Source organism: Cornus florida, unplaced genomic scaffold, assembly GCF_030987335.1.
Source record: "Cornus florida cultivar Cherokee Brave unplaced genomic scaffold, ASM3098733v1 CherokeeBrave_3.0.0_Hap2_Chr05, whole genome shotgun sequence".
In the NCBI taxonomy this organism is placed as follows: Eukaryota; Viridiplantae; Streptophyta; class Magnoliopsida; order Cornales; family Cornaceae; genus Cornus; species Cornus florida.
The window spans coordinates 84,634,285-84,645,657 of record NW_026775575.1 but is presented as its reverse complement, the minus strand read 5'-3'; the positions used below and the strand labels follow the sequence as shown (position 1 = coordinate 84,645,657).

Sequence of the window (11,373 nt, the reverse complement as noted above, 5' to 3'; positions counted from 1 at the left end):
CCTATTCTCAAGTGTATCTCTCCTAAGAAGAGTTACGAGCTTTCATATTTTTTAATTTAAGTCTCTTAAATAATTGATTTGACTTTTTACTCATTTAAAAAAATTGCTTTACCTACTTCTTTTTCTTTTTTTTTTTTTTTTTTTTTTTTTTTTTTTTTTTTTTTTTGAAGTTAAAGCAACAACCTCCCCTTAGGAAAAGAAAGGATGATACCGCTGGTTCAATTGGTCATTTGGTTCATTGTTATAATGTTTTTTAGAAGATATATATAGCATATTTACAATGATCACTTGTGATTTTCAATCTCAATTATAGGTTAAAAAGCATTAATCATTCATTCCGGGTAAATTATATATATTAAAGAAAACGAATAAATCTAGCTTTTTAACATAGATGATGATTACGTTTCAAAAATAACATAGATGATGAAGCAATTGCGTCTCTGCAGCCATGTCTATTACGGAAGTTTAAAGCTGTTAAATAGGAATTCCCAATAATTATTTATAAGTGCCTTTAATTTGATGCCTTCAATATATATATATAACACTGAGAATTAACCATAATATCATTATATATATACCTCACAGTAAACTTTGATTTGTTTGTGACAAATAAAAGATCGGAACATTATGATGGATTTCATTCTTGCAACAGGGGCAAATGTATCATAGTCAATATCAGCTTCTTAAGCATACCAATCTTATCTTGTTTCTGAATCAGTCTACATAATTAAGGATCATATTGATTGATAGTGAGGCATTAATTAGTTCAAATATGTAAAGAGAAAGTAGATTAAGTGAGCATTTTCACTTGTCCATTAGATATGTTGATAAGAAATTTCTTACTAATTACAAGACATCTGAACTTCAGAGGTAGTTCTTGGGATAAATATTATATATGGTGATATCTGATAACAGCCTTCATTTAATTCTCAATTATTATTATTATTTTTATTTTCTAGTTCTTTAAAGTTCAAGATTATGCATCTATGACAAATAATACCATAAACAGGACAGAAACTTAATTAAAAATTAAAAGTGCGCATTATCGTACATATATACTTTATTCCCGTGTAACTTTGAATCGATTAAGATGATATACTTTGCTTTCTCATGCAAGACCCATTCCTCAACTTTGTTCTAGGCTAGCTTCTACCAAAAGTTACCATATATACAAGAGGGCCCGAGAATAAAGAATTGCCTTATGAACAATGCAACATTAAAGAGCAGTGCATGCTTTCGCATTAATTTGAGCAAAGTAGTCAAAATTAAACTTCTTTATTATTAAATGCAGTAAGAATAATTACTTTAATAAGATACCTACAGGCCAAAGTGTTGTGACAGTACCTAAGGTGCACTTGCTGAGCTGTCCCAATTGATTGATTGATTATAGTACTCCTGTTTCTTTATGTGTCTAGCTATAAGCAGCACGTATATGCATGCATGCATGTTTTCATAGTCTCGATCTCCTGCAAATTAATGGGGCAATCTCAATCTGTCAGTTCTGAAGAAGAAGGGTATGACGACACAGAAGAGGGGCGTAATGCTAGGCTTTACTATGCTCTAAAGGAAGAGAAGACTGGTGATGTGGTTACATTACGCAGAGATCGTGAAAAGTATCCTGATGGTCCATTGCACGTTCTAACCATACACAAGGACACAGTCCTTCATATGGCCGCATACACAGTGCAGCCTCAATTAGTAATTAAATTGCTACACTTGGTGACTGAGAATGATCACCGCAATTTGATCCGTCAAAATGCTATCGGAAACACAATCCTCCATGAGGCAGCCGCCTTCAACAAATTAGTAGAGGCTGCCAAAAAAATGCTAGAAATGGCACCCCAGTTGTTACGTATGCCCAACAAATCCGGAGAGACCGCTCTTTTCCGTGCAGCTCGTTATGGAAAATTTGACATGTTCACACTTCTTGAAAGGACACTTTTCAAGCAGTTCGACGTGCACACCCTAGGTGAAGAAGAGTACAAAGCATTTAGTTATCTGCATAACAAAAGGAGCACTATACTTCACACTGCGGTCATCTCGGGCCATTTTAGTGAGTTCCTCCTAGCTCCTACCTAATTTCATTATATATATGTATATATATATATATATTTAAAGGGTGGGCAAATAATTCGTGAATTCACGAATCCGAGTCGATTCAATACAATCAATACAGATTAGATCGGATTGCTACACCCACGGATTGGTACCGAATTCAAAAATATTGAATCCCTAACTCACGGATTGGACGGTTAAAATCATATCCGATCCGTGATTAGTGAGATTTATATATATACTCAAAAAATATATTAGTTAATTTAATTAGTTAATGATCATTTAATAGATTCTAATGATGTATTAGTTAATGATCATTTAAGTATATGAACTAATGTTAATAAATTGAAATTTTATCTATTAGGTTGTGGTTAAAAAATAAATTATATTAAACTATTTAGGAAAAATCCCAACCATGAATCCAATCTGATCCGATCCGTCATTACACAGATCTGATCTGATCTGATCAGTTATCTCACGGTTTAGTGACAGATTAAAATTTTTTTAATCCGTTGAGAGTGAATCAGATTAGGATTGATACATAATCTAATGCGTGGCCATCCCTATATGCGTGTCGGTGTTTGAGTTTGGAACTTGCATTTTGTGTTTAATTAGTATATGCTTTTTTTAGCACAATTAAGCTATTATATATTAAATTACCTGGTTTTTTTTTTTTTTTTTTTTTTTTTTAATTAATTCGATAGTCTTATGTTGCTGCCTAGCTTCTGTTAAGTGTTTTTTTTTTTTTTTCCTTAAATTTTCTTTTTTACAACTAACATTGCAACTTTTTTACCATGAATGATGAACAGAATTGGCCCTTAAAATTGCAAGAAGACGTCAATATTTAATTGATGAAAGAGACGAAAATGAAATGACTCCTCTTCAACATCTTGCACGTCATTCGCGGGCATTTCAAGGGAGGAAAGCAGGACACCTCAAGCATCTTCTATACAAATGTGAGATACATTTTTCCTTTTAAAAAATGAAACTCCTTATTTGATTTAGCTTTTTCTTATATCTTTTTACCATTTCATTTCCTATCTATTCTTAAACGTTAAGACCACAAAATTTGATTATTGATAATTGTAAGTATATGTGCCAAAATGTGAATCAAGTATTATTATCAGAGATAACCGAAATGTTCTATCAATTTTTACTATTATATATATCTGAGTGAGAGGAAGACGTGAACTCAGGACCTTACAAATTAAAAACTTAATTAATTAAGCTCATTATATATTTATCTAACTATTACATGCTATGGCCAAAACTAACCCCCCCAAAAAAAAAAATTGTGCTTTTCAGGTGTCTCGGAAACAAAAGTTCCTATAGAACAAGAAGGAAAAGGTACGTAATGGATAAGTATAAAATAAGTTGAGGACAATCCTGGAAACCAAAGATGTGAAGGTGATGCGTAACACAATCGTTGCTGCAACCCAACATAAAATGGGCTTGTAAAATTTAAAATCTTCTAAAGTGGTGATAATTAATGCCATATCTTGTAAGGATTTTTACAGTGATGGGTTTGATCAGAGTTGAAAAGTATGACATTGTATGATGATGAAAGGGCTATGTTGTCCAAAAACAGTTCCGCATATATATGAATGGTGGGTCAGTTGAAAAGTGAGAAGACTGATTGATTCATACGGTGGTCATTGGGCAATGGCTAAAGTTTTTATGGTGGTCACTGGGCAATGGCTAAAGTTTTGTTGGCATCCAAAAGTTGATGATTTTTTTTTTTCCCTACATAAACTAAATTTAAAAAGAGAGGAATAAGAAAATGAGAGCCAAAAATGTATAAAGTTTAAAACCTCCAATTTTCAAATTGGTGTCATAACACATTGATATGACATTGTCTGTTTTGAACCTGAGCTCTCACTGTTTTATTTTTTGATTTTGTTGTAAAAAGCATCGTATAAATTGAAGTGTACAAATCTTTCTACTTTCCATTTCCACATCCAAGCGATGCGAGATTGTGCACATGTAACTCACTCAGTGTGATAGCATGTCAGTGCCTCTGGCACCCGCCCACAGCACACCCACCTACATAAGCCACCACAATCACCCATTTAGGGCCCAACATTATCTTTGGCCACACTTCCGGTTGGGTCAAGTTTTGATACCATTTGTAACCGTCCTCATCCTACCTGCAATCTTGTCTGTTTTTGTTTCCCCTAGACTAGACTTCCCAGGAAGTCACCCATTTTGGTACCACTCATGCATAAGCAGGCTTAACTGTGAAGTTATGTGGGCAATTGTGATACACAAGACAAGGTACCACACTGGCGTGCTACGGGTGTCATGATCCCACATCAACTGAGGAAGGTGAAGGTGAAGGTGAAGGTGAAGTGTTAACGCAATATGTTTTGAAGCCATGATGGCAATAAAGCTATCATAACTCCACAATTAAGCTTGTTTATGCAGGGTAATATATTGTGTTGGGTAGGATGAGGATTGTCCTACTATTTCTAGTTTTAGAATGCAGTGAACCATCATAACTCCACAATTAAACTTGCTTATATATACAGGAGTAATGTATTGTGTTGGGTAGGGTGAGGATCGTCCGATTATTTATTTATTTATTTTTAGTTTTAGAACTGTTATGGAACTACGATTGAGAGTAGCAGGTATCCCACGGGTGTTCACTTATTATTATTTTTTTTGAAAGGTTATTTTCTTAATTTGTTGCCGTTGCATATATTTTGTGTGTTAATCTTGGGGTTTTATTTCTAACAGCTACTGACTTTGATTTCTTTAAAAGAGGACAGCGGTTGGAGATTGCCTTTGTGGGAAAAAATTCAGAACGAAAAGCTAACATATCATTTTGCTAAGCAACTAGCCAAATTCTTAGTTAAGAAAGATACTGAATCATGGAAGAAAACCAAATCTGTGGAAGAGTCGTTCTATTATAAATTTCAGGAGGGTGAGACCCAAAAGGATGGAACAGAGGCATCTTCTTCGGAGGTCGATGAAATAGTGATAACTGGGGTTCAGGAAGGTGGAACCCAAAACCCCGATGGAAGAGTGGCATCACCAGCTTCCAACGTCAAAGAAATAAAGATGAGTGCGGCGTCCAGAAAACAATCAGAAACACCTTTGTTTTTGGCAACTAAGGCAGGTTGTGTGGACATTGTTAAGGAAATACTCAACTTGCACCCTCAGGCAGTTGAGCATATTGATGATAGTGGGTGCACCATTTTACATGTAGCCATCAAGTACCGCCAATTAGAGATCTTTAAAATTGTGGAAGAAATGGGAACTCTAATTAAGAAGCTGACACAAAAGACGGACAACCATTCGAATTCCATTCTGCACATGGTTGGAGAGAAGACCGAATACAGGATTGAACAGATGATGAAAGGAAATCAAGAAAGTGCCAAGAATTCGGATTCCAATGGGGGCAAGGTTGGAGATAATAAAGAAGATCATACAACTAAAGAGACCAAGCAAAACCTTGTTCTCCAATTGCAAGAGGATTTGCTCTTATTTGAGGTATGCATTTTTACATGATATCACAGTGTATCTCCTTCAACTTAATTACTAAGATCTGGTGTGCACACCTACCACAACCAGTGATAGGGCTGTAATTTGGGCGGGATAACTCAGTCCAACCCAAAATTTTGAAAATTGGGCTTTAAATTCACAAATCGGGTTCATGTTCAGGTTGGATTTTGTCAAAACCCAGACATATTGGGTTAGGCTCGGGCTCAACCCGAACCCAACCCCAAGCGTGATTGAAAAGGTGCCTTTCAAATTCCAAACACTCTCTCTCTCTCTAAATATATGTATATGAATAGATATATGTATATGTTTCTCCCTCGAGAATCTATATTTCTCCTCCTTTTTATCACCAATTCCGTCAACACAAATATTCTCACTTTTTGCAACTTGTAATTTGTCGAAACTGAAAGATCTGGGTTTTGACTTTTTGAAAATTGAAAGATATGCCGAAATGATGTGCTAATCTGGGTTTTGATTTTTTGAACAATCCAGATTTGAAAGATCTGGGTTTTGATTTTTTTTAAATGATATGCCGATCTGGGTTTTGAACTTTTGATTCTTGCAGATAGATAGATATAACTGAAATATATGGGTTTTGAACTTCTGATTCTTGTAGATTTTGTAGTTTGTAGTTGGAGAGAGAGAGAGAGGCAAGTTTAGAGAGAATAGAGATGGAGGCCATAGGGGAGGCTGAAATGATTTGCCCTATATAATATATTTAAATTTTCGAAAAAAAAAAAAAAAAAAAACTCAACCCATCAATTCGACTCAACTCGCCTGAAAATATTTGGTTCGGATTGTGACCATAACCCTAGTTAAGTATAATTTGGGCTGGCCCAACCCAACCCGCTTTGGGTTAAAGTTGGGTTGGGACTGGACTGGACCAGCCCAAGTTGCAGCGATTAAGTGATCACCTTGATCCCCAATGCAATTGTATTTGGATGCAGAGAGTAGAGAAACACTGCTTGGAGCATTTCTACACCAATGTCAATGATAAAGGGCAAACTGCTGAACAACTATTTGCTCTCAAGAGTGAAAAACTTCTCACGGACGCCACAGAATGGTTAAAGCGTACATCAGAAAATAGTTCCATTGTTGCTGTGCTCATTGCCACTGTTGCCTTTGCCGCAGCCTACACAGTACCGGGAGGTTCAAATGATCAAACAGGCGTTCCAATTCTTCTCAACAATCCTTTGTTCGTCATCTTTACCGTCACTGACGTCCTTTCCCTTACGTGCACTTTAACTTCATTGGTTTTATTTTTGTCAATCCTCACCTCCACTTTTCGTTTAAGAGACTTTAAAAACTCTCTTCCACAGAAACTGATGTTAGGATTCACATTTTTGCTGCTGTCGGTATCAATGATGATGTTGTCATTTGCAGCCACCATCGCCCTTATGATACGTAACAAGGAACAGTGGACAAAAATTTCCTTGTACACCGTTGCGTTCCTTCCCGTCACTGTCTTTGTTGTATCATACTTGCCTCTCTATCTATCCTCCCTGAAAACTTTCAAAAACATCATCAAGATAATTGAACCGGCTTTTCCTCGGTACACTGGTTTTTGGAATTTTATTTTTAAACCCAAAACAAAAGTTCCCCCACCCCCTCCACCCACTTTGAAAAGTGTTTGAAAAGCCGAGTGAAGATGATCTCATTTAGTACTATTCTTCCGACACAGTGCGAACCATCTATACAGAAATTCTGAGCTTGTTTTATTATTATTGCTGGAGTGATTACTAGTACTGTTCTATTTTTCAAGATTTTGAGTATTGTCGCAAATACTTTGTTTTAATTTCAGTTTTTGAGTGATTCATGGGTTGTATGATTTCAGAATTTCCACTGTGTACACTTAGATCGTCGATATCATAAAAGTACTGGTTTGTATTATGTGCTTTGCACTTGTTATTGATTACCAGTACTGTTTTATCTTTATTTATTTATTTATTTGGGTAAATCAAAATTTTATTTTATCGTTGTTCATGCCTCCTCTGACTCAATTAATTTCTGGCTGAGTACGAGTTCCCCACCCAATTTCAATTTACTTAAAAAATGAGATTTCAGTATAAAGCCTTTTCAAGAGTTACAGAAATGAAGGCACAGGGACACATAATTTGTAAAAATTGTTACACTACTGCGCACGACTACGAAGCATGAAGAGGGCACTACTCCTGTAAACAAAATTTATTAGGTCTTTTTTAGGGTAAAGTGCAAAAAAAACTCCTTTCAACTATTGACCATGTGTAATTAATCCATCTGAACTACAATTTGCCCCCTTGAACTATTGAATTTGGTGCAATTAACCCCCAATGTGACATTTCCGGCCAATTGGTGTAAACGGAAATACTAAAAGATAATTTTACCCCTTATATAAAACTACGTTAGATTTTCCGGTCACTTTTCTCTCTCTAAAACATATGTTCTCTTTTGTTCACAACCAATTAAGCTTTGATCTTTAATGAGTTTACTCTGAAATAGAGATTCAGGGGAGAAAGAAAGAAGAGATTTTTTTTTTTCTTATATATCATCTCCAGGACCACCGCCAATAAGTAAACCCCAGAGCGGCAAGAAATGAATGTTGAGATTTATATGTCCTGACATAGCAAATTCCTATTTGGATTAAAGTGACATATGTTCCTGATGTATCTGAAATATTTATACTTTATACAATTGGTGAATTCAATGTATGATGTTTCAATTCATTATGGAATTGATAGTGTTTATTTGATTACAAGAGATATTTATATATTTATATGATGGCAATCAATACATGAATATAAATAATAATCATAAATTGTTCATAGTCGGTAATTCTGGATGAACTCATAATTAATTAAGACTTGAACTGGATCCGCATTAGGTTGAGATATATTGCGAAAGCCGTCGTATACAATTGCTCCCTATCACCGTCATGGCATTTGGCTCTTAAGCATGAGAGAAGTATAGACTCTTTTATTAATTAGTAATTACTTTGATTTGTTCGGCGGAATCTTCAGAATCCTTAGACTGGCACTTTGGGTAATTATGTAATTAATAATTGAGGGTTATATTTTCAATATTTGCATAATTGTTACTTGTATTTATTTTGTATTGATTATGGTTGATCACAAAGTAAATTCGAAGACCTTCGTGTGGTTTTAGACAAAATAATTTATTATATATTTATTTATTTAAATTATTATTTTTGTCAAACAATTATTTTATTGTGATTGAGTCAGAAATAATCAATGATACCAAAATAAATATATTAATTAAGTAGTCGGATTGATGACTTAATTTATCCGATAACTAATTATGCATAGAGGGGTCAAAGTGCAACATTGACTTAGAGGTTATTTATTATTTAATTGGAGTTCAATTAATTTCTTTTAGTGGAGTAGAAATTAATTTATGAATTAATTGAATTGGGTCCATGGACCGAGCCAATTATTAATTCATTGTAGCCAATAAGATAATAAGCCCAAAGAATTCTCACTCATAGCCCAACTTGATATTGGAATCCTATTAGATTTGAGACATGTGAATTAGAAATTGAGAATGATTTATTATTTCCTTTTCTTTATCTTTATGTTGCATATATATATATATATGGTCTATATATATTTTAGGATGATTTTTGGAAGAAGGAAAAAGGAATATATTTTTTCTTTCTAGAAAATTAGGGTTAATGTTCTCATCTAATGGAGGCTCCCATAAGCCTAGTTTTCCAAAGTCATTCATGGAGGCTTATGAGTGATTCCTAAAGGCAAGACAATTACCAAGAAGATGGAGATCCAAGGAGAAGGCATCTTGCTAAGGGATCTACAATAAGTGAGAACATTCACTTTAGAGGAAAGATTTAAAGGTTTACACAGACCTTTAATGTAAGAATTGAATTTGTTAATTGAATGATACATCATATTTTATTTTTGTATAAAACTTGTCTCTATGTGATGAATCAAGATCTGTGAATGAAAATCACTCGAAAAGTTTTTAAAACTAGCACGTTTCCCAACAGTAGTATCAGAGCCAGGTTTGATTCATTACTAGAGATCATGTTTTTATCAAAATTCATCATTCATGGATCCAATTTTGATATGCATATATTTATTTATTGATATATGCTGATGTATGAATTAATATATTGATATATATTGATACATGATGATGTATGTATAATTGTGAATGGATGATGATGTGTGTTTGGGTTATGGATGAAGCTTATAGGTTAATTGAATGTAATTTTATCTTTGAATGAATGTAATTAAGGCTTTGATTTAGCCGTTTGAAAGTTCAATGATGTAATTTAATTTTTTCCATTGTATTTCAAGTTGTAAATATTTATTAAAGCCATGCAATCTTTATCAAACGGTGCTATGAAGCTTCAAGAAGGTCTAAGAGGGTTAAATTAGGCTTCAGGAATTTTCTGGAATTTTTTAGAAATTTTTCAAAATTTTTCTGGATTTTTTATGGATGAAGTTTATTTTTTTTGGAATTTAATATTATTTTCGGCGATTTTCAGGCGACCGGAGCATCGCCGGCGGCAATGGTGGCGTCGGAAGAATGAAGGAGGATCTGGTGTGGCACGGTACACCAGCCTATCGTGCACTTGGATCCTAAACCATTGGATTAAGCATATGGGATGGGAAATTATCCCATGCGGCGCAGCGTTGGTGCGCTTAATCCAGCTAGCACGTGAGGAACACACCACGCGCCAGCAATATCTCACTCCCACACGCGCATGGCAGCGCGTGAAAGCGCGTGCAACGCGCCTGTTGCTTGCACCAGTGCGTGGCAGCGCATGTACTGCAGCTCCTTCAAGCGCGTGCGGGGCCCTCCGGGCGTGTTCCAAGCATCGTTTTGCTTCTCTTAGCCCGTACCAGCTTCCTATAGATGTTTTCAAACCATTGGTGGACGCCCGTACAGCAAGAATAATATTTAAATGTTAAAAACTGATTCCATTGGCCATTTTTATCTGTCAGTTATTGATGTATGTGATGCATGGAATAGATAATTGTTTATTAATTATTATTCATGCATTGGATCCATGATATTTAATTAAATGACTTGATTTATATTAATTAAATTATGAAAATTAATTGGATTTGATTACTAATTAATTTAAGGGCACTTATTGGGAAACGAAAAATTATTTTTGTAAATTATTTTTAAAGTGTGCTTCAAATTAAATATTAGTGAATCATTTAGAAGTTCAAATATTTTCTAAATTTAATTGGATTAAGATTAAGGCGTTTTGCATGCATTATATCATGTAAATGACTAAAATGAAAACCCTAATTATGAATGATTAAAAAATTGAGTGGGAGCAGAGATTTTTATACATTACCCTATAGCCTTCGTTATTATAACCATTATAATTAGATCTTCAAAAATAAGGCCCCACGCATGATTTGAAGAGTCTAAAAATTACAAGAATGGTTGCCTTATGAAAATAAAAATATTAAATGTTCATTATAATTAGATCTTTAAAAATAAGGCCCTACGCATGATTAAAATAGTCTAGATTATACTGACAAGATATTTAATGTTTTATTTTTCATTGGAGCATTAATAACGTTATACACTCAATCTAAAATCAATAGTGTTAGCTCCCCAACGGAGTGGTCTACACTAGGTGATTTTAGAAAGACTAAACATAATCGGAAATCATTTCATATAAATAGACAAGGCATTGTCTTAAGAGATATGGAAATGATGGAATTTGCTCACCAATAGCAATAATGAATTTCACCAACCAAATAAGTTATTGGCGTATTGGTTATTCGATTTTTCATGCAGTGGTTAAGGGACCCACAGATATATTTTAATGGAAGTGCT

General features: G+C 34.4%; 1 protein-coding gene across 1 annotated transcript; it reads left to right on the top strand.

Moving 5' to 3' along the window:
- The first annotated feature begins 1,398 nt into the window (after positions 1-1,398).
- Positions 1,399-7,527, top strand: LOC132307263 (uncharacterized). The gene is made up of 5 exons (XM_059804976.1): positions 1,399-2,053; positions 2,865-3,011; positions 3,361-3,402; positions 4,817-5,547; positions 6,504-7,527. Exons 1-5 carry the CDS (start codon positions 1,441-1,443, stop codon positions 7,188-7,190), a joined length of 2,220 nt encoding a protein of 739 aa, XP_059660959.1. The 5' UTR covers positions 1,399-1,440; the 3' UTR covers positions 7,191-7,527.
- The last annotated feature ends 3,846 nt before the right edge of the window (positions 7,528-11,373 follow it).

Bases quoted from the DNA above. Each gene is read 5' to 3' on its own strand.
- LOC132307263 (XM_059804976.1), top strand. From the start codon at position 1,441: ATGCATGTTTTCATAGTCTCGATCTCCTGCAAATTAATGGGGCAATCT. The intron at 2,054-2,864 runs GTGAGTTCCTCC...AATGATGAACAG, and splicing joins GGTCATCTCGGGCCATTTTA to AATTGGCCCTTAAAATTGCA. The intron at 3,403-4,816 runs GTACGTAATGGA...TTTCTTTAAAAG, and splicing joins TATAGAACAAGAAGGAAAAG to AGGACAGCGGTTGGAGATTG.